Raw genomic sequence first — 24,049 nt, 5'->3', positions numbered from 1 at the left:
TGTCCTGTTCAGAGAAAAACTCCAGAGATCATCAAGTTATGGAAGTTTCTTTTTCGTGTAACCATAAGTTATAAAGCAGGAACTAATTTTCTTTGACAGAGTTTAATCAGAGAATGGTGAGTTATTAAGTGTGTTTTACTACCTTTTTATCAAAATGAATCATTCTATTGTATTATTTATGTAGAAGTCCTGGTCTGGTCTTCCATTTCCCACTTGATAGCTTGTCTTTAGAAAAAAAAGGTCTGAGGACTCTTATTTAGACTAAAGACTTTAGGCTGGGTTTTAACTTTGAAATTCCAAAATGTGAAAATGCACATCAGTTTCCTCTAGCTTTTGTAAAGTAAGGATAGTCTCTGCCTCCTTGAAGTAAGGACTGAACAGTGTGTAGGTTTAACTAATATTTATCTTCTTGGATTGTGAGAGGACAAAACTGTGAGGGTAAACAGCATTCCAGATATTTTACCTGGAAGAAGGCTGAAGTACAAAGGAGGAACCTTGCAAATTCGAAAAGGAGGGCCTGAAGGAATTTGAGGAAGAGAAAACTAACTAACTAACTAACTAACTAACTAACTAACTAACTAACTAACTAACTAACTAACTAACTAACTAACTAACTAACTAACTAACCAACCAACCAACCAACCAACCAACCAACCAACCAACCAACCAACCAACCAACCAACCAACCAACCAACACACTACTTTGGTGTTCAACCCCTTCAAGCTAACAAATTCTGGAATTAAGGCAACTTCCAATTCATCATTCATCTGCTGGACAGCAGCAGCCAGAGATGCTAATACTTTCTAACATTTCCCCTTTATATTTAAATTCTAGAGATACATCTGTTGACAAGCATGTACTAGAAACAATGCACAAACCCCAGACACAATGAAAAACATGAAGTGTAACTAGAGAATAATTACTCTCCCTTCTTTCTCCCTTAAGCTATAAGAAAATAATAAAAAGAGGGGTAGAGATTTTCCATTCTTCACCTCAGAAATCAAGGAAGAAGAGAAAAGTGAAATGCTACCAGAATTATTACTTTATCACCTTTTTTATTCCTATGACCTTGTGGTAAAACAGTTACTAGAATTATGCAGCAAGACAAGCTAGAACCCTCTACATTGATTAATTTACTCTATTCCAGTTCCTGAATGTTTTCATAGGGAAAGACCTTTTTCTGCAATAGTTATTGAAGGGAAAGTGATTCCTAAATGTAAAGAAGAGGAAGGGCTATTTAGTGTTGCCCTTTGCCATCAAAGAATCCTGTCAGCTGTTGAGTGCCTTAAGTGTCTGTGCAAACAGATTAAACTGTTTAGGTTAGTTTTAGATTAACACTGATTTTGACAATGCAAACTAGTTATAAACTGCTCACTGAAGCAAACATTCATGACACTGCAAGAATCTCTGGTAGTTATAAGATCTGTGTTAATAAAAACTAATATTTATATAATACTACTTCCAAAAGGAACTATTTCCATACATAAGCAAATGAACATAAAAGCAGTACTTAGGTGTGTGCATGTACAGATCTAGTTAATGTAAGATGGATAAGTGTGACTGTCTGCCTTTGATTTAATGGTATCTTTACCAATTGTCAGGGAAAAATGGCTTATTTGGAACTTACAGCTATTTCAATTTTCTTCTTAATTATGAAAAGATGCAAGACAAAAAGAACAGTACTTAGGTTCATAAATAGTGCAAATTTTAAAGGCAGGAGTCAGAAAGGTCTTTTTTCCTTTTCCAGGCTAAATAAGAATGTGTAGTACTACGTAGTGAAATGATTCCCCAGCAGCTGTTTTTGTGTCTCAGGTGGAACATCTCAGTACGAGAAAACTCTGTGTGTGTGTGTTTACAAACCACAACTGCTGTTTTGCCAGTCAAGAACACAAAATTGGGTTGGGCTCTGAATAGTCCAGTGAAACTCTCTCCACATAAACTCCTCCCTAATGAAGTCATTTGAAAAAGTTGGACCTTCGTGTCTAAGTCATTAAAGCAATTTTATTTTTGTCTTTTCATTATGGTCCTGGTCCTTAATCCCATATCAAAGCACATTAAAATCCGAGTTAACAATAGTGCCTGGATGCTGTTTACACAGAAAGGGACAAAGGAGGAGGAAGCAGATAAAACAGTTGTTTTATATCAAAAAGTGACTCTGAAGCCCAGAATGATGCATTTCTCCTTTGGCCTTCTATGGGCTTGCAATGGCCTCTCCAGAAACCAAATCACTGAGAAAATGCTAGGACACAATAAATTATACTGAATTTTTATGCCTTTCAATTCTTTTCTTATTTCTGTTTTTTTAACATGAAAGAAGCAGTTCAGCTTTTTTAACTGAGCTGAGTATTGAAGAGAGACATATTGTTAATAATATTAAAGCTTTTTTTTTTCCCCAAACCATTTATTATTTAAACTTTATGTAATGAAAACATATTTTCTCTCAGAAATGCTGCCAGCTCTGCAGTAAATGCTACAGCTATTTTACAATTCAACTACCAAAAGTTTTGAAATAAAATGGGAAAATAATTTTTATTTGAAACTCTTGAAATATTTTACAGTAGACTAAAATAGGAATGAAGAAATTTGACTAATGGCTGGGGAGGGAATCTCACCTGTCTAACAACTAAAACCTTGTCAGTGGCTGTACTGAGACCAGGAATAAATTAGAATCACACAGTTCAGGCCTGATCTTGTCTTCCTCGAAGCTGTCTTGTCAAGGCGTGATTCTGAAACTTTATAGGGAATTTTAGGACTGGAATCTAATTTATTCTAAATTCAAATTGTTTCTAAATGTGGTGTTATTTCAGGTGAGAACAATCTTGTTTTCATAATTTGTATACAAACTAAGGAAGCAGTTACTGTCAGCCACCTCACATAAGTTTTGCGGCAACTCACATAAGATTTGTGACAAAATTTGTGAAAAGTTTTGCCTTTGAAAATAAAGTCATTTTTAGCTGTCAATTAATTTTAGAAAAGGAAAGTAAATTATTAGATTAGGCCTTCACTTCTGCGAAATGCCTGTGTGCTTAAAAACCAAAAGACTGTTGCTAACTTGTCTTTTAACTTGATAAATTAGTTAGGTCATTTTGGACCTGTGCATATGAAAGAAAACCAGCTTTTCATTATAATTTAATCTTTATCCATATGCAGTTCTCTAAACACAGTACATTTATGCCTACAGAAAGCAAATGTCTGAAACTTTTGGCCATAGGTGCCTTAGATTTCCTTGGAATAAACAGTTTATTTCTTGTAATGAACAATATTTGCTGCCACCTGCTGGATTTTACATTGCACAGCTACCAGTGCAAACTTGGCCCTGTTTTCTGACCTTTCTACCTTGAGATGTGGTACCCGTGCCTGCTTTAGAACTGGTTTGACACAAACCTTTGTGTCTGAAGTGTCCCATATTTCAGTGTAAATGTCCCTGTGTGTGAACATTCACGCTGAGAGCTTTATGCAGGCTCAACAGGAGCACAGCCTGTTCCAGACCCATATCCTGTGAGGTATGAGTGTTTTATTCATTCATTCCTACAAGCATCTGGTGGTTCAACCCCCCTGTTACAGTGTGCTCCATGATGGAATTCCAGGCTTTATTTTGGCTCTTAAAAAGTTGCCTTGAAGCAATGTTAGGGAAGTTGGAAGGTCATCTCTTCCAAAGCTCTGGAATGAAAGCACCATTGCCCAGTGCTGATGCATTTTGATTAAATTTCAGGATTTCTGCCCCACCAATTCAGGGATTCATTTAGGAAATATTAGGGTTCTCTAACACAGGAGTAGATTGTAAAAAAAGGTGATTTTGTGGGTTGGAATTCATAGCTGGTCACTGAGGGCTCCCTTTCTGGAATTCCACCTGGAGTCTACCAGCTGTTAACACTCACAGAGGGATGTTAAGGATCACATTGACAGAGTAACTGCTGCATGTGCTGCTGGGCTCTGGAGGTGCCTTGAAGTGCCTTGAACTGGACACCCAGGGCCACAGAGTGCCCTGGTGTCAGTGCTGCTCAAGCTGTGCATTATTTATTCATTTGTAGAATGCAACAGTGCAAAGATGAACCCTAGCTTCTGAATGGTTTGGGTGCCAGCAGCAGAAATCAGTAAGAAAATCATTCAGAATGAAAGGCACCCTTTGAAGAGTGTGCATTGAGTAAGGAATGGTGCTGAGTATGGAATGATGTCAAAACAAAGCAAAGAGCTGTTTGTCAGATGGGAATCCTTGCAATGATTGCAGATATTCTGGCCACACAAACCAAGGAGATTGGATTAAGTTGACACAGGCAACAAGAATTCCAAGTGCCTCACTTTGCAATCCAAACAGCAGTGTTTAATATTGCTTTTCCCATAATTCTATATACACAGCATCAGATGCTTGCATCAGTTCCACTTCAGCACTCTAGGGAGAAAACCAAGTGTACCCAGATGCCAGATATTTTGCTTTTGTTTGCAGTATAGAGCCATGTGCCAACAACAACCTGCATAGAGGGGTTGTGAGAAGAAGCATTCTCACAAATCAAAGCCAAAAATCACTAGCAGTTACTTATGGGTTTTGGGGAAAAAAGAATCCTTCTTTTAAAAACCTGAAAATATTTGTCCTTAGGTTTATACTGTATGGAAGCTTTTACTTATACTATAAATGTGCTGAATTCTTTGCTTCTCAATCAGTTAAAGCTCACACTGAAACTGAATGTTGTGCTCCATGTCACCCTTTGTAATCCAATGTGCTCCTGTGATTGGGAATGTATTTTACTTCTGTAATGTTCCTCCTTTTCTTCTGTTTGTTGTATGTTTCTTAAAACCATTACAATCTGCTGTTTCAGATCTAGATGGAAACATCAAGAGAAACATTCCATCTGTTCAACAGTCCAGTCTTGACACCTATTTAGAAATGACCTGGTTATTTTCATAGCATCTTATCTTTGAATTGCCTGGAGTTATGAGGGGAGTCTCTGGTTTAAGATTTCTGTCTTTAAAATGTACAAAAGAATGAGGATTCTTGTATGAAAATGCTGGTTTTACATTAATTCCCCACAAAGGAAGCCTTCATCCAGATAGTTAAGCTGTAAATTCAGGAAGTTATTTCTCTCATAGCTGAGTTTTCTAGCCTAAGGGAGTGTGCAGTTATCATATTAACCCAGGTGTTTGTGCAGGTTTCACGTGCATTGCAATTAAAAAGTTTGTCAAGATCATTACAATGAGGAATAGGTTTTTCCTTTAAATGCTGTAGACGGTAACTGGACTTGATCAGCACACAAAGAAAAAGTCTTTCCCTGCCTTACTTAAGGAAGTAAATATTAAACCCATGGGATTATTGTCATATGGTTTGTCTTAGCTCGTAAAGGAAGAGTTCAAGTCTGCATCTGTAGAGATCATTTCAACATAGAGTTTCAGGATTTTTTCTACTTTTTAAATCATTTGATGAAAACCTGGAGGGATTCCATTAGTAAGCAACCAGCCTGAAAACCACTTGTCAAACATAACTCTTGAGTGATCCCAACTTCTCCTTTATGTAATGGCATGCAAAAGTAATGTCTACTGTAAAGTAAGACCAGTTGTTGTACTGGGTACTGTCAAGTTGTGATGGGGGCACCAAGACTGCCATGAAATTACCAGGCTCACATATTTTCCCAAAAGATCTACCAGCAGTGAGTTCATTCAGAGCTTGTGAATCCACAGGGTTTTGAAGATCTTGTCAAGTTTCTTCATCATATAGTGTTTCCATTCCAAGCTGAGCAGAGCCATTATAAATACCATTATGCCAAGCTGTGTAATAAAGATTTGCACTTGCTGTGCCAAACCACCAAAGCAATCAGTGCAATCCCAGCTGTTTGACTTCAGGTACAGAAAGTTGCATCATGTAAAAAGGCAAGACTGGAAGAGGGAACCTTTTTAGAACCAAAGGGTTTGGAATTTTAAAGCTAGCAAATCTGGAAAAGGATCCTGGAAAAAAGAGAGGAGAAACATTTTGCACAGTGTTAGTTGTTGTCATTTCCCTGCTGTTCCCCTGCCTCACAGTGTACAGAGCATTCCCCACTCCAGAACAGCTGGAGCAGCACACAAGGGTCAGGCTGGTCCTTTGCTGAGCTCTCCTCCTGGATACTTGATAAGCAATGCTCCTCCCAGATCCCATCACCTGGTGTGAAGTTCTCTTTATAACTGCTTGTCACCTTTTCTCAGAGTTCAACAAAAACAAAAATCAGGAAATGTCTGGAAATAGTCAGCTGTCTCTATATGCAGAGCCCCTCTTGCTGTTCTTTTACCTTCATTATTTCAAAATCCTCTGACAGGTACTTTATCTTGTGTAGTCACTCTTTTTTTATGGAGTTTTGTCCCCCCAGCTTGCCTCCCTCTAATCCCAGTACTATTTTCTCTCAAAATTTCTGCTCTGCCAATTAGCACTAATTTTTCTACCTGAACCACACACAAACTCCACACTTCCTGGTTTTTTTGGAGCCTGCTGGTACCTCAACCTCTTATTTTTTGTTTCTTCCTTAGGAGAAGAAAGCAGAAGAATGAGGCTTGCTTGTAAGAGATGGTAATGTTTACATTATAAATGTTGCTACAGGAAGAATTCATTGAAATCTCTTTCTGGTTGTTTCATAGTACATTATTTTTCCTCAAGCAAGAACATGGTAAGAGTGGTTCCTCTAGAGAAGGGAGGAGGAGTTAAGCAGTTCTTAAGAAGAAGAGTTCTTCTTTAGTTCTTTAGTTCTAGTCGAAAAACTAAATTTTTTCTTTCATTTTTGCAGCAGAAATTTTAACTTTTTGTCTGAAAGCCACTCATCTCCAAAACAAAACTTTCCAATTCAGTTATGTAACAGGATGTTTATAACTTAATTTATGATTAAATTGAAGATATATTAACCCTTGATTGAGGTAGCTGTTTTTATGAAAAGGCTGTCTAGAATGTGAGATCAAAACTGGTGTATTATAATACCTCCAGTCTGTGTTAAAATGTGTTAAAATAGTCATAAAACACATAAATTCCTCCTTTAATGTGAACATACTGGAAGCATTGTTATTGGACATGGCTTAAAATTCACTGTTAAATATGCTTCCATAGCAAAGATGACAACTGCATCTTGGCAGGCTGGCCATATTATATAAAATAATTCTAAAAGCTTTTTCAGAAAACCATCTACAAAAGCTCACTGCCCTTTCCAAATGAAATTTCAGATGGCTCCTCTACACAAATAATTCATTTTCTTGACATTTCAGATACATTTGACTTTAGCTTTTCATCTAGACCCATGATAATGAGCAGCTCAGCTTTCCTCTAAATTTCTGCTTCATGAGAGATTACGTCTTGGATAAACCTGTAGGCAGAGCAGTCTTTTGAAACAGTAATAAGAATTAAAGACTTACCTGATTAGTAAAACGAGCCTTGAAGCCAAGTTGGATGCAAGTCCCATGTGTGTAGGATGATGTGTATATAAGGAATTGAATTCAGAGATGGGCTTTGAATGAGATTTTCAAAAGATCCAAACTGAGCTATGAGCACTAATGTCATTGAGACTTTTGTTTTTAACTCTAACTGGTGCTTTAAAAATCCTTCTGTCATTGTTCTAGGCCATATAAAATACTTGTATTTGAATGCAAATGGGATCAAAATTCAGCTTTTCAGCATAGATGCATTTTGGAAGCTCCTGTGTCTCGGAGCCACATGCATCAATACCAACACTTGTGGAGGAAGGACAAAGCTGCCATAAGTCTCCTCCTTAGGGAAATATTCTTTTGGTGGTGGAGTGAACAAGTACAGAAGTATGATTATAATTTACAGATGTGCTCTACAGGAAGAGACTAAGCAAAAACAGAAAGGCAATATGAGGCTGATTGGATTTCTGTGTCTCTTCATAGCATTACTTACCTTTGGCAGGGGATCTTTATTCAAAGTAAATCCTGGTGTCTTGAAGTCTACCTAAAATAGTGTGTGCTACTCCAGATTGATCTTGGAAAGAGGGAAAGAAAGGAGGGAGCAAAGGGAAGAGGAAAGAGGTGGGGAAAGGGACGGAGGAGCTTTTGTATTAACAGACTAGCATAGGAAATAGTCTTCCCCCAAAAATAAGCTGTCAGTCTGTACATGGATGTGAAGCAAAAAAAAAGCTGCCAAACCAAAGAAAAAAGCCACAAACAGGCAGAGAGGAAAGGGACAAGTTTAATGATAGAAGAAAAGTACAGGTATTGACAGTGGAAAACAGGTATAATGGAGATCTCCAAAGGACTAAAATATTGCTACTTTCTATTTCCAGGTAAATGCAGTATAACTATTTCTTGAGTTTTCCAATTTTTTCCCCCTCTGAACATCCTATAATTTTTCTGAATTTTAAGAGGGAGATGGCCCCTTGGTCATTTTCTTCTAATGCAGTCATTATCCCAATCTAAAATTTAAAGGGGAGAGTAGAATTTTGGAGGTCCAAAATTCATAGGAGTGTTTTTTATTGATTTGATTAGAGTTTGAATTCAGCCTGCTTTCTGCATGTGCAACCGAATGCATTCTTCTCATCTTTGATTGCATTTTGAGTTACCATCATGGGACCAAACTACAGAGATTTTGTTCATACTTAGGAATGTTTTCTTCATTGAAATAGATGGTTCTTCAAACCCTGCTATGATATACAAGGTCCATAATCTGGTCGGTAACTAGCTGAATGATAGTTTAAACAAATATACCAACAAATTCTGCCACCTTTATTCACAGAGTTATGCTTTAATCTTTAGCTTCCCACCTGGGATGGATTTTGATTCCCTTAGTTGTGAGAAACAGCACCTTGTTTTAGCCCTAGCACCACTAATGCTGATGAAAGCCATGCTAAACTACTCAAATATTTGCTCTAGATTTACTGCAGGATTATACAGTACATTTCAAGATCACAGACTCTTAGAAGCTCTCCCCAGTAGCAGTATTTCAATCCTTAGTCCCCAATATGACAAGTAAAAGATAAAAGCAAAAGACCAGAGTAAAAAGATTTAAAGTGTGAAGAAGCACTGTAGAGGCCCAAGAGAAGAAAATTAAATGTGTACAAGAGGCCAGTAGGAAGACATGGTCATAATCATGATTTACAGGTAATTTCTGTGGCACAAAGTACTCTGGGAGCAAGAATCAGAACTCTACACTATAGGCAGCCCTCCAGTTCTCAGTCACTGTGCTTTCACAAGAAACTGGTTCATTGCATTACAGCTGCAAAACCCAGCTCACCTCTCTGACTGCTCAATAATTTTGATTTACATGCTTCTCTCATACTTGCTGGGTTCAAGGCAAACTCTGGCTAAAAATATGCCTGCATGTGGGATGTGAAATTTCCCCAAAATGGGACATTTTTAGCAATTTGTCCAGCTGTCTTTCCACCTCTTTTTAGTCTTCATAACACTCCAGCATCTCTTATAGCACATTCTCTGTGAAATCACAGAGGCAATTCATGATTTTGGATCACAGCTGATCCACATAGCTTACTAGCTAAGCCCCTGGCTGATCAATCAGATTCCTGTGGAAGGACCTTTGAGCCAGGACAGACTCTGAGTGAATTCCATGAGGCTCTGTGCAGGCCAAAGGTCTATCCAGTTGTGTTCTGCTAGTGATCAGTCAGAGTCTACCACTGTATCTATTTTATGCTGTGTTAATAATACATATTGCTGTTAGTTAATAAGGCACTTCTTTTAAAAAAAAGCAACACCAAAGTCCTCTAATCCCTAAGTCATTAGAACACAGTTGGGGAGAGTGACAGGAAGAAAGCTGTTCTCTGTTAATTTGACATACCAGGAACATTGTTCACTGTTTCTATTGTTGTAGTCCTAAAGCAAAAACCTAGTGTCCTGCTCACTTCATGCAATGGCACCTCTCCATTTCAGGATGTCATCTCTATAAAGCACCTGATAAAATACATAAATGTGCTAAAAATTTTAGATCTATTTTGATTCCTTTAAAAAGTTCAAATATTTTGGACCCAGATTTGAGGTGATACATCTGACATTCTTAAGTAAGCTAAGGAATACCACTGGCACAGTCTGTGTGCCAGGTGACCACTGCAAACCAGTGACTGCAAGCAAAATGGACACTAAGTTTCTGCTTAGAAACCAGGTTTACTCTCGAATAACCGATGGCTTCCACACCTGTGCAGTGACACCAGCTTTCTTGGCTGAGAATTTTGGCCTCGGAGCGGTAAACAAAGAGGATGTGGTGGTTTCTGGCTTAGAAAAGGCAGAGTAGCCCGTGGGTGAGTAAGATTCATTCCCTGGGAGAGAGGCGTTGGACGGGAACGAAGGCTGGGACCCGTAGGCTGGCACGGAGTACACCGAGGAGGGCCGGGCCCTCGTGGGAGAGCCAGCACCAGGTGGAAGGAAGGTGGGTAAAGGCAGTGTTTGCTTTGAGGGGGACAGCTTCGATGTCTGCTTCAGGGCAAGGCTTTCCTTAGGAGGCTGGAAAGTAAATAAAGATGGATCGAGTTGATAAGGTTGATGTTTCATGATATCCAAAGCATTGAGACCTTTCTTAGGTTTTCTTTTTGTGTTTTTGGTAGCAGCAGGGGCTTTAGAGGAAGGCTTGGTAGCAGCAGCAGGGTAAGATGGGCAGTGGATGGGATTATAAGCGACGGGTGGAGGTGCTCGGACGTTAGATGAATATTTCCAAGAAGCTGGTAAAGATGGAGTTGGAGATGCTGCTCGTGCCATGTTAGCCTGCACAGTCTCTGAATCCACCACATACTTCTCCATTCGGGAATGCCTCCTGGCAAACAGCTGTGCTCCTTTCCCACTCATTTCTGGTGGCATCTCGAAGGGAGGCTTTGTTTCTCCAGAGCTTGGGGTGACTGGTGTTGCCTTGGGGGCAAGGTTTGGACTCGCCAGGCTGGCCTGAGGCCCTTTGAAAGGACCAGCAAGGTCGAGAGTGCTTGGGGGATGGATGGGAGAATGAGGATACTGTGGAGATTTGGGTGGTGCAGGATACGCTGCCTGAGGTGAGGCTGGTGCTGGGAAAGAAGGAGGCTTGTTGGAAGCTGCAGCTGAAGGTGACCAAACCGGTGAAAGTGGAGAACTAGCAGAAGGAGACACCTTGAGTGAAGGCTTTGGAGCAACAGGAGGAGGGGCCTTTTGTTTAGATGCTTGAGTCTGCATGAAATTGCAAGCTTCTGCTCCCAAACTGAGGTAGTCTTCTTCAGGTCCTGACTCAAAACCAGCTCCAGTCCCTTTTTTGCCCTCTGCATTGTGTACAAGGGACAACAGGGCAGGATTAGGACTTACTTTGGGTGCGTCTTTGAAATTGAACATGGGTTTGGAAGTGCTTCTTCTCTTTGCCTCCTGCAGTATCCCAGTTCTTTTGGCTGGCACGGCAATCCTTTCATCCCTGGACGCGATGTGTTCCGTGGGCTCCGTGGCTGCCCATGCGGGCGGGGCGGCCTTGCTGGCCACAGGAGCTGAGACAGGTCTGTAGAAAGCCTCAGCTGGTGGGCTGACAGAGCAGTAAGGAGGTGGTGCTGCTGCATCTGAAAGGGGACTGGTGACATTTCTTACAGGTGAAAATGGTGCAGCTGCTCGGTTTTGAACTCCAGAAGGGAAGGGTTTTGCTGTTTTATTCAAAGATGGTGCCTTTTGAGTTCCAGAGGACTGAAAAGTGAGGTTTGTGCCAGGTCCTAAGCCAAAGCCATTTTGTTGTACCACTTTGCTGTGATTCTGGCTCACGTCTGTGTAGCTTTTGCTCACACAGCTCTGCTGTCTCGACATTTCCTCCTCTTTTGATTGATAGATGGAAGAGCTCACTTTCTGGAAGTTCTCTGTCATGGTGCTTTCCCTGTGCTCCTCTGTCTGCACTGTGCTTGCCTTCATCTCCTCTTGTTCCGCCGTAATCTGATCCATCCTCTGCCGCCTCTTGGCAAACATGAGGGCCCCTTTCCCTGTGGTGTCTGCAAGCGTCTGCATCTCCTCTCCACTTTTTGTCTTCTTTTCCACCTCGAGCAGACCACTGTCCCAGTCAAATGTCACGATCTTGCCGTCCTTGTCAATGTCAGAGAAAAAATCTTCATCTATTTCTGACTCACTTGTTGCAAGCAAACTCACCTCAAAAGTGTTTTCCTTGTCCCCCTCTTCACCTTCACCCTCTTCCTCCTCGTCCTCGTCACGTTCCAACTCCCCAGTCCCGTAGCTGACTAAAGTGTATTTCCTCGCCCTTTGGCGGCGCTTCTTGAACATCAACACCCCCTTGGAATTGGGGTTGGGAGCTGCTGTCAGCAGCAGTGCAATGCTTTTACATTTAGATTTGGCTTCTTTCACCTGCTTCTCCGACAGGCTCTCGCTTCGTCGGAGCCCTGGGGAAGGAATCAGAGTGCACAATTAATTCATGCAGCCCACCACTCTGCAAGGAGACTAACAAGTGCATTTTTCTGTACTGAAATTTATTAAATATGAAAACATTTCTTTTGTATGGAAAGTTCATTATACTTGAGTTTTTCTCACAATATCAGCTGGGTTAGAAATGCCATACTCAGCATGCCTTGGAGACACACCCATGCAAGTTCAAAGGCTACATCACTTTCCTTAGAACTCTCTTAGCTCAACAGGAACATTATACACATCTTTATTTCTAACATTGTCAATTTTTATTCCCAGGACCAACAGGCAGGTGATATTTACTCATTTATCCAGCTTCTGGTCTGGTGTTTTCCAAGTATTTGACTACAAGTTCCTAGGCTTACAGCAGCCATTCCCAGCCAGGCAGGCCCATGACTGCTTAATGTCCAAGACCAAATGAAACTGAGCAGATTCTGTCTGACAGTGGCAGCAGCTTCTGCCATTTAGGTGCTTCTTTTACTCCTGTAAATTGCAAACTTGCTATAAGTCAGCATGCTACTGTGTATTAGCTGTTTAAAAGCAAGTAGACATCCAGAAGGGCATACACAGAAAATATTAGCATTGACTTTCAACCCCTTTGTCCATAGTATGCAATGAAAGCAGGTTTCAGTCTTTAAACAAGCATTATTTGCATGAAATATAAGTTCTGTAAGATATGACATATACAGAATATTTATTTTGGAAATGTGGCAAGAGTGAATCCACATTTAAGAGCACAACCAAGGAGACTCAACTAACTTCTCAAGGGTATTCACTGGAGTATCAATGACAATATTTCTGAAAGCATAAGCTACTGGTTTTCTTCAGGTCATGTGAAAGAGGAACAGATGCAGCTGCAAGGCTGATGGATGCACTGTTCATCAGTGTGACTGCTTCTTTGTAATGGGACATGTAGCATGTCCCTCATGGGGCAATGGTGGTCAGGTGGTGTCCCTGCTGCTTTCCCTTCCTCGTACTCTACCACTGAACCTCATCAATTACAGCCTCAATAGGCCCTCCCTTCAAAAAACCTAGAATTTAAAGCCATTCCTGACTAAATCTATAGTCACAAGGAAAAAACATGCCTCTGATAAAAGTAAATTATTCAGTATCTTTTTCTGGCATAAATAAAACAAACTTTTTAAAGAAAGTTATGCCCTGTGTTTTCTAGTCATGATCCTTTTAGCCATGTCAGTAGATGGGGTCTGATACTTCTCCTATTAAAGACAATTGGAGTTTTGCCATTATGCCAGATGACTGCACAACTGGACCAATGATCCTCACAAGAATCTATAAAAGAGAAAAGAGCATGGCACCCAAACCAGCAATTTGTAATGTTTTATTGTTGGAGAGCGGCATCACAAAATCCTTGGCTCAGTCCTGTGACAATCCAATTGCTTACAATAGGAAGGTATTTTCCAAAACTATGGGTTTTAGTGTTGGAGTGCTTCCTATTCAGGTAAATATAATCTGAATAATATTTGCAGAGAAAATTTCTGCTAAAGAGATCATAATAAAAGTTCTTTTCTAAAAGTTTTTTTTCCAGACTTAAATGCATAATAACTTCTCTTTTTGCAGAAAACATGTATAGTGCTTGCTGCACACAGAGCGTTCACTAGGCTGGGCAATTTGTCTTTTCTAATGTCTAGACAGGTTAGTAGTAGTAGTAGTAGTAATAATAACAATAATAATAAAATTGTAGTAAATCACTTGTTCCTAAGCATAATGACCTGCCACTAGTTTATAAGAAACTGAGATTGTCATAGTTGACATGGAAAAAGTACAGGACTTCTTGAAAGAAGAGTTTCTAATGTAAAAATTAGTTCATTCTTTGTATTTTTTTCCTTTTAAGACAGGCACTGCAAGTAATTCCCTAAGAAATGCAGGCACAGTTCCACAATTGGTTCTGACTTTGCAGCCAAAATGTGAAGCATGTGCACTTTTCTTTTATACTTCATTTAATATGCCCAAAATATGTGGGTTGCATGCAGACACTTAGGCATAAGTAACTGCCTAATCCACTTGCCAATGAGACACAAATGGTTATCATGCTAAAAATATGCTTCCAGAGGAATTAGCAGTGGGTTAGCAGAGGAGTTCCAACGCTGCATATGAAATAGTTTGTTGCTACAGTATCTCACTGCACACATTCAAGCACCTTTGACATACTGCTACAAAATCCCCAGACAGGATTCTTCACATTGCTGGGAAGGAGCAAGCAACCAATAGAAAGCTCCCAGATGAATAAAATAACAAAGAAATAAATAGATTAAGTAATAAATAATACATCTCTACACCCAGTTAATCAATATTGCCTCCAGTGGCAAGTTTGCTTCCATGTAAACTTCTTGGACTCATTTTGAAGCTGACCTCTGGGTCTGGGAGTCAGGAGAAATAACATGTTCACTTTACAGTCTAGAGAAGGCTGACAAAACCAAAAGGATCATGTAACAGTTGTACACATGCTGGTGTCTGTCAAAATCTCTTCTGCAGACAACATCAAGCTTTACTGCTAGACTTTTTTATTAACTTTTCAAAGCAGTGGCATGGCTTTGGTTTTAGATGATGCAAATGACCACGCAAAGCTTTTGCTATAAAAGGAGAAAGCCACAGGATTCACTTAGACATGTGCAAGCAACTTGTTCTTTTTGTTAATATTTTACAGATTGCCACTGAATATGAGTTAGAAGACCAGCAGAGTTCAGCCCTTTCAGGAGATGTAAGTATTTTTAGTTGGACAAAGTCATGAGTTAATTTCAAAGTGGAAGTATACTAAGCAAAGTTATTCAGCACAGTTAAGGCACGGGTACACTCTTGGCTCATCATCAGGAGCACTGTATTACCCTGAAAAAATATATAAAGCAAGAACAGAAACATCATTTAAAAGAAAAAGAGAGAGGGAAAGTTAGAAAACTTCCGAAAAAAATTTCTAAACATGTTTTTTTCTAATGCATTCTAAATCCTGAAATTATATGCAAAGCTACAAGAGATGCCCCCAGACAGTGCAAATATTAGATGGGACATACTCACTTGCGTGCCTTGCCCTGTGCTTGAGAGGTCTGTGTTCCTTTTCCGAGTGCTTGCTGTCTTCTCCCTGCACTGTGGCTTCTGCTGAGATTGCAAAGGAGAGGAGGGAAGGAGGTGCTTCTGACTGCCCTCCTTCCACTTGAGAATCAACACACCCCCTTTCAGACAGAGATCTGGGCGCTTCCTTCTCCCTGTCTGAGCAGTCCAGGATCACCTCCACCCTGGGGATAGATGGACCTGCACCTTGGATCCTCTTGACCTCCTTGCTGCTAGAGAAGTGGACTACTTTGTTTGACCACTGGATGTTGCCCTCCTTCACTGCCAGGGGAACTGCGATGAGGGGGCTGCTCCCGCCCTGCTGTGCACTGGGGCCTCTGCCTGCAGGGGGGAACTCCTCTGCCCCCAGGAGAGTCACAGCAGGAGCACTGGTGGCCTTGTGGGCGTCATTTGAGAGGGACACCTGCAGCTCAACCATGGCACCTTCTTCTGCCACCCCTCTGACACCAGCCTCGTCTGTCACGATCACTTTAGGGGTGGCTATCACTTTAGGAGCAATTCTGTGGCTTTGTGTGGTCTCTTGTTTTGTTTCAGCAAAGTGTGTGTTGCTTTCTGCTGCTCCGTGGTGAGTCCCACTGTAAATCTCTGTGATGCATAAGTCTCCGTGGGGAATCTCTTGCTCTGTGTTCATTTGCAGTGTGGTGTTCTCCCCATAGTCCTCAATTTTTCTGTTCTCATGCTCCCCGTTTTCTCTTTCAGCATTCAAGGTTTCATTTATTCCACTGGAGGATCTGCACATACATAAACAATTCAAGAAATTAAGCTGCTGTAAGCACAGCCATTGTAATTAGAGTTGCAAAGGCAATTTCTGCATAGTATTTCTCCACCCTAATTAATTGTGGCACCTTCTAGCAGGTCCACTTTAATGGAAGAATTTTCCCAGAATGTAGACATCTTAAATAGAAGCATCTTTGCATCTTTCAGAATTTTTCAACTTAGCAGTGCAGTAAGAAGGAAATTACATTACTCTGGTAGAGCTATGACCCCACTACTAACCTAAAATGTGAAATTGTATCATTCTTAACATCAGTGTGCTTTCACAGACACATTTTTGTTACAGAGTTTCCAGAGAAATGCTGCTGAGACTTTTGAGACAATACTTCTTCATATTTCACATGTCCTTGAGAAAACTGACTTTGCATGTCACCACAGGAGTAGCCAAATTTTGGCTCTGTAGCCACTCCTGCAACTGTTTTAGGCGCCATCCTTACATGTGGTTCCTGTCCCAAATAATTCACTCTCTAAGGAATAGAGAAGTACTGGATAAGGATCAGAGGGAGGGAAATGAATATTTGAAATTCACATTCGAAGAATTCCTGAGAGGATCATCATCCTTGTATATCATGGATTAATTGAAATATTCTGGGCCTATTCTGGTGATCTAGCAAAAAAGGGTAGTGAACCTGTACAGTATTTCCTACCTATTTAAAAATATACTATTTCCAACTGGAAAATGTTGTTCTCACTTACACAACCTACAATATATGTCAGTGTAGGTCCTTTTTCTAAACTATTCATTCCTGTGGCCCAGGTAAAATATTTGCTGATCTTATGACACCTGGTGTACTCCTTAGCACTTTCTTTATGTACTCTGGACTATACTGAGTACTATTAATTTGAGGAGAAATCTTGTCTGTACAGCAAGGCTGCAGCATGTTATTTAGAGCTTCTATCTGCTAGAAGGTAGCAAAGCACTTTTTCAAATGAGGGAAGTGGTAGGTGTCCTCAGTAAAGTATTAATATCAAGTACTAGGGAGGTTTTTGAGATCCAAAGCAGCCTTGGCTATTCTGAAACTTTGGAACCCCCTAGAAATCAAGGTCAGAAAAAGCAGAAGAAGGAATGATTCTGTCAGTGTGCTGAAGAAACTTCAATATCGCTCATTTTTCAGGCATGCAGCTCACTGCTTGTGGCAGCCTGGGTCTGCCTCAAAGAGCGTGAGAGGGGTGACATCCATTTCACCGCATATGGGGCTTGTTAAAGGTCAAGCAGATTTTCATTTAGGGAGATCCTTGTGAGTGCTGCTGGATCCCATCGCATGGTGCTGCTTGGATGATCAATTGTAGTGCTCCCGAGCACAGATAAATTACAGAGATCTGTAAACATTTCCTTCTAAGATATGGACTGGGGGCTGGGCCAGCTAAATGTTAGCCTTTATTGGTAGTTGAATGATTGTGTGTATGTGTGGGAGAGAAAGATTTCCACCTTAAAAGGCCCTTGCTACGTATGGATATACTTCTACTCTACATAGACATAATTGTGCATCCTGTGTCAAAAGGCAGAATACTGGGTATGATTTCTTTTTTGTAGTTTCACATTCTGTTTTGTCACATGATTGTTTCTGTTTCAGGCCTTTCCAGCTCACTGGAGGAACAACAGCCCTGGTGTAATTCCAGGAAGGAAGCAGAACTCCTGGAGTCAGCACGGCAGGGTTTGTCATAGGCTCATGTTTTTACTCTCTACATGGAGTATTTCATGTCGGCATGCACTGAGCACTCCCTTCTTCCCCCTAGAAATGTTCTCTCCAGACTCAGCAGTAGCCCAGGAGCTGCTAACCCTGATGTGAGAAGGCCAGGCTGGCGTTTCAGTGTCTGTCCCCTCTCTGCACGGTTCCCGGATCCATCTGCTCAGCATTTGCCCAGCGTTTGCCGGGAAGGTCAGAGAGAAGCTCCCCCCACGGCATCTGGGAGTGCCCGCCCTGCAGAGTGTCGCTTTCCTCTCATCCTGTAAACCCAGCATTTTCTGGGCACTGCTGCTGGTCACTAACTCACTGTGGTTTTCACGGCATTGGGAAAACTTTTGGTAGACATCAAAGGCCAAGTAGCATTTTAAAAACTATTTTAAAAGCCCAATTTTACTCCAAGTAAGATTTGTAAGAGCAGAATTAGGTCAACAATTAATGCCTGTGAAAATCCATCCTTCATGCAAAAAATTCAGGGACTTTTCAATGCAAAATATTCTTCCCTGCTAACAAAAGATACTTAAATGTAAAGATCACCAGTGGAATGCCACTTAAATTATTCTTTCTTCATTCTTTCTAGCATTTTCTTGAGGTGGCTGCTAACAAGTGGCTACTCAGGAAAGGAAGAATTTTCTTCTCATTGCTCTCAAAGGATGCTAAGACACTTCCTGAGAAATCCTTCTGGGGGTTGTGCTGAGAGGGATAGTACCCACAAATGAGGTGGGAGTGGAAGAGAAGTGTTTCAGTCCATTCTCCCATACCTGGGAAGATACAGACAGCAAGGACTGGGATTTGGGAGAGGTGAGCTAATGAGCAGAAGTTTAAAGATTCTCACAGTGAATATTTTTAGAACATTTTAGTCACTTTCAGAGTGTTGAGCAACTCCAATTTTCCTAAAACTTCTGACATGGTTTCAGTCCATGAAACACTGAATTATATGTTATAAACACTCTGTTCTCGTTCTGATATTTTCTGATATTCTCATCTTTTCAGGACGTGCCTTGCTGTTCACCATGCATTCTAGCAGGGGCAATGGAGAGTCCCTTTCAGCTGCAGCATCCTGTGGCCTTCAGACAACTGAAATATCAGTTATGGAACAGCAATAGGCAGGAGTCAAAGTATGTGGAGCTATTTCTATGGCTGAAGAGAAGACAGCTGGTCAGCCACAAATATCATTCTTACAAGTGCAACTCCAATAGCCACGTTATGAATTAAAAACAGAAGAATGCAGCTATCACATGAGGAACACTCAGCTGCCCCCTGCTGAACCAGGAGCAGGAGCTGTGCACTCTGGGGAAGATAAGATCTAATCCTCAGCTACCTCTGTCCCCCTGATCCTGTCATACTGATCCATTACTCAGCCCCAGACAACATGTACACACAGGCCATGAAAAATGTCTGTGATAAATAAAATAGGCACTCCTTGAGAGCATCTAATTTTGAAGGCAGGCTGTCACTTTGAACTGCTAAGCACTTGAGGAAAGCTCCTTTGTGCAGGTTGCAGGAACTGTAAGGAATTCCATATGCTGTGTAGACATCCCTGGTAGCCAGAGACAAGTGCCTGTTTTCAGCCTTTCCAGGGACACCGCTCTGGTAGCTGTCATGATGAATTCTGATCCTTTCCTGGTCCTGCCTGTGAGAGGGAGCTGCAGTAGCTCTGGGGGGAGCCTTAAGCCCTTACAAGGAGTGTGGGAGTTTCAAGAATTTTCTTCCTCTTCTTATCCCCACTGAAGGCAACTCAGAGTTCATCCTGTCTGAATTCACAGTCTGGGGAGAATGTGCTTTACTGTAGGTGGCTCTGAACTCAGGTTACCTTTATTACACTGATGGCAATTACAGAACGGGCATTGGAATAGACTGATGTTCAGTGAGCAGTAATGCTGGCCTGCTTGCAAGTTTGCATGAGGCATCTCTGCTCTAAGAAACTCAAAGCATTTTCAAAAACTGAAATTCCCTCTCACTATTTTGCAAAGGCAGAAACTGAGACCCTGAGAGCTGTGACTTCCCCCACTCATCTAGTGAGGTGATAACAGCTACAGAAATAGAATTCATGACTTCCAGACCCTCTCCTCCTCCTGACCACTAACACATTTTGCCACCCAAGAAGACCATTTGCCATGTCATCATCAAGGCGTATCTGGGTAGCACAGTTTCTCCATCTATACAGCCTTTGTTTTATGTAAGCCTCACTTCCCTATCTGTAGGGAATAACAACACTTCACTGCTTCAAAGGGGTGCAGGGAATAACTGAACTCAAGGCTCTGCAGTATGCATATATGGTAGTGGACACCTTGCAAGTATTAATACTTACATTTGGAGACTGTACTATTAATTCTGTGCCTGACTGCTGCTGTTCAAATTATATACATTAATTCCTTCAGCTCAAATTCTCTGTCTTCCTTTTCCATCCAAGCAGAGTTACAGACATTAACAACAGGATTATCAGAACCTCTCAGTATAAGTCTGCAAAATAAAGCCAGCATTTTCCAGGTGATTCACTGAATTGCACCAAAGCATCTGGAGCATTCCTGTACCTCTTGATAAGCATCTGCAGGACGTCAGTCAGGCTTTCCATCAGAACAATGACTTCAGCATAGGTCAGGTCTCCACAAGGCTTGCCATTGATAGACACCACCTCATCCCCCTCACACAGTCCAGCCTTGGCTGCTTTGCTTTTGCTGCGAACCTACAACGAGTCAAAGAAAAATTCCAAATTGCACAATTAGTGTTCATTTGAAAACAGCAGCAACCATGTCCTCAGCATACTTTTTGTCTGTGAAAAAGGATTGATAATATTGATCATAAACAAATTTACAGTAACACAAATTAATAACTTGCCTCAGTTGAGGTTAACACTATTCTGGCCAGTAATAATACAAAACCTGCTTTACTGAGCTTGTGAGCTAGGTGTCAAACAGGATGGATGAATTATTTTAAAACTGGGAGACGTGGAAGTTTGAGACAGACAATCAATTGATCACAGTTTAGCAGAACTGCAAAAAACTGCCCCATTAGTTTCTCTGAAAATGAGGACTACTAAGAGCTGAAATCTGCACTGAGATTGTAAATGAAGAGTCTGTAAATTCAGGCCTCTCTGGGCAGTGTATCAATTGCTACATGCTGGTCACTTTTTCCTTAGAAGCCCAACTGTAGTTTTAGTCTCCAAACTATAGACATCTGCATCCCTGGAGATCCTAAATCCATGTTTAGTCATGTGAGTAAGTGCCCTGATTTATTGAAGCACGCCTGTTATGGTTTAAACTTCCCTGTTAAGTTCTCATTCAAGAATCCTGTGCAGCTCAGTTTTTCATTTTCACTCCTTTTTCCACTGGCAGTGTGTTCTAACTTATCACAGTCTTTGCATAACAAAACCCAGACAGCTCTAACACCACTCAAGGTATGCCTACAGTTGATGGCTATTTTTGAAGTACATATTTGGCAAAGAGTGTGTTATATTAACCAGGATTCTTGCACAAGTCTATTTTAGAACGACATATACACAAAAAAAGGCTGTCCTTGAGTTCTTTGAGCTCCATTTCTACCTGTTGGTGTGAGTACTTTGGCCTTATCCCACATCCAGTTCATTCAGCGTGCTTCCCTTGTTAATTCTCATAGTGTTTTCTTGAAAATTTTTAGGGAAGTAGCATTTCTACCACACTCACAGTGGCAGAGTCAGTTCCTACTCACTGTAGGAAAGCTACTTCTGATATACTCTGGACCTGAGGGTGAAACTGCCCTGCAGACTCATGGAATTGTCCCAGATTTTCTTTTAAGCCACTGGGCTGGTACCTAAGATACATTTCAGAAAGGAAGTTCCTTGGAGTCAGGATGATGTGGGCCACAGCAGTAAGACTGCACATTTTACTGTGGCAGGGCCACCATGCCTATCTCTGCTGTTTCAATTTCCACATTCCTATATGTCACATTACGGCTCTTGGAGCAGTGAAGGAACAGAAGCCTGGTGCATACAGAAGCCAGTTTCTACCTTGCAGAGTTAACATTTACAAATATGGAGTGGTATGCTGCTCTGTTTATCTCCCCTTGGACAAGAGCATAAACATCCTTGTGCCTTGGGAAGAAATGACACTTTAGACAGTGCTTAGAAGGTTTTGTTTCATATAAGAGCTAGAATTTGGGATGAGGTCTAGTTACTGTCTTTTTTTAAATAGGGGGGTATGCTATTAAAATTTTACAAGACATTCTTGGCCTGAATGTAAATATTTAATGTAGATGCCATGAAGAATTTTGAGTGATCCTTTTTCAGAAAATCTATAAACACCCATTATAGAAACCTGTGAACTCCAAAATAGCACAATGTGATACCTAGACTGTGAGAAGAAAACTTGTTTATCTTTCTTTATTTAGTGTTTGAGGGACTCCTTGATAGCATTAAAAAGAAAACACAACAGACAAGGAGAGAGATTGATTTTCTTTTCAAAGTTCTTAAAAGGTTCTCTCAGTCCATTTTTCTGCCTTGTGAATTGTTGAGAGATCACAATTCTGAGAAATATGAAACTGCATGCAAAAACACCCTCCCAAATTTGAACAATATCTGTATAAAATCACCTCAATATTAACCTTTTTTTTTTTTGTATGTTTCTGTTGGGGTAATAAAAGGGAAGGGAGAGCACCCAGAAGAAAGTAGGCAAGGGCAGGTTATGTGGTAAATTATAGCAGGTTGCTTTTAGGATAGAATATCCCATCATCATTCATGTTATTTCAGCCTCAGCATAACAGCCACTTACCCCACAATATGTAGACTGCTTTGCTAGGCAAGCTGCAATTGTTTCTGGCTTTGTTTATTTGTTTTCACTGGAAACCCACAAAAATGAATAAAAATTTACTCATGTAAACCAACACTTTTCAGATTTCTGGGAAAAATAATATAAATAAATAAATAAGAAAGAAAGAAGACCCACCCAGAACAACAACAACAACAACAAAATTCCAAGAAGATTTGTGGAAAGAAAGATCTCCCTGGTAAAATATGTGTTCAGTGGACAGTTTTCTCTCAAAATTTTGGCAGAAAGCCTTTGAGGAGCTCACTGGGAAACAAAAGCTGCTTTTGTTAGCAGAAATGCAACTTGGTCACACAGGAGACAGTAAGAAACCTTTATCCAGTTCTTGGGGACTTAAGGCAAGGTTATTTGGCTGTAAAGCAGGAGAGATTCTTATAAAACCAGTGATTGCTCTTGAGTGCAGTCCTGGCTTTCTCAGGTACTTGTTACTTCTTTGTACTTGAAGTTTTCCTGAGGAAGAAAATGTGAGTTTCCCAATAAATTGTTTTGAATGGGATCTCACAAAAAAAAAAAAACAACTTGAAAATATTTTCTTTGCTTTCCAATGTCTGCAATACCAGTATAAAACAGCAAAACTGGGCTGATGCTGTTAGTGCTGAACCTGTCAAGATACCAGCTGCTAGTGGGCACCTTGAAGAGTTCCACTCCATTTTCAGCTGGTACTGCCTCTATTTCCTGCTCCCCCTCAGTCAGGACTCTTTATTATTCATGTACCTGAAGTGAGTAATTTCTTTTTATTCCCAGATTTCTCCTGTACCTAGAATTTCCCACTATCAGGAGTGCTCTTTGATGATTAAAATGTCATGTGCTGAGCAATTCCTCACATCCACAGAAATATTAAACTTAGGAGAAAAGTGTTCCATGCTATGTGAAGAACTTGGCCTGGGTGTTCACTGTTGTCTGAGCACCCCAGGCAATCCAGGACCCCCTGGTACCAGTTCAGAGGCAGCAGGGACTGGGGGCTGTCCAGAGGCTGCTCAGGAGGATCTGTGAGGACTTTAGGTGGAAAATGTGAGTGAGCAAGGTCTGGGTGCTGTGCTGGCCTGGTGAGAGATCACCTCCCAAAGAACAGGTACGTGGGGAAAGTATAGGACAGGAGCTTTGGTGGTGCCTGTGGGATGCTGCCTGGGCTAGAGTAGCCATGGATGCTTAGAACATGGCAGTTCCAGTTTCTTCACCAGGAAAGAATAAATGGATGGATACACAGTGGCAGTGCTCTTGGGAGTGTGGGGAAAAGGTATTTTTAGAGAAAGCAAATGGGAGGGCCCAGCCCTCATCCTGTGTGCACTGTAGTGCTTTTAATTTAAACTAGATCAAATCTTCTGCCAACTGGAGATTCCTTCCCACATAACTAGATCTCCTTTGATTTCATCTGAAAGCACTCCAGTTACAACCCA

The 24,049-nt window shown here is 40.9% G+C and overlaps 1 protein-coding gene and 1 long non-coding RNA gene across 3 annotated transcripts in view; one reads left to right on the top strand and one right to left on the bottom strand.

Annotated features, from left to right (window-relative positions):
- SYNPO2 (synaptopodin 2) overlaps positions 1-24,049 on the bottom strand; it is a 79,796-nt gene that overhangs the window by 6,533 nt on the left and 49,214 nt on the right. The window contains exons 2-5 of one of the 2 annotated variants that reach the window (XM_063157022.1): positions 20,388-20,539; positions 15,341-16,125; positions 10,103-12,288; positions 4,301-5,935 (exon numbers count right to left, since the gene is read on the bottom strand). In XM_063157022.1, coding sequence (XP_063013092.1) covers positions 5,885-5,935; positions 10,103-12,288; positions 15,341-16,125; positions 20,388-20,539 — 3,174 coding nt within the window. In that variant the 3' untranslated portion in view covers positions 4,301-5,884. Of the gene's footprint in view, positions 1-4,300; positions 5,936-10,102; positions 12,289-15,340; positions 16,126-20,387; positions 20,540-24,049 lie in introns of those variants that run through there. The other variant, XM_063157021.1, reaches the window with a different exon arrangement.
- LOC134418561 (uncharacterized) lies at positions 14,916-20,211 on the top strand. Its single transcript, XR_010027810.1, has 4 exons — positions 14,916-15,029; positions 17,743-17,823; positions 18,434-18,654; positions 18,847-20,211. It is a non-coding gene; the product is annotated as an uncharacterized LOC134418561 (long non-coding RNA).

The sequence above is a fragment of the Melospiza melodia genome, chromosome 5, assembly GCF_035770615.1.
Source record: "Melospiza melodia melodia isolate bMelMel2 chromosome 5, bMelMel2.pri, whole genome shotgun sequence".
Classification (NCBI taxonomy): Eukaryota; Metazoa; Chordata; class Aves; order Passeriformes; family Passerellidae; genus Melospiza; species Melospiza melodia.
This window is presented reverse-complemented; position numbering and strand designations above follow the sequence as displayed.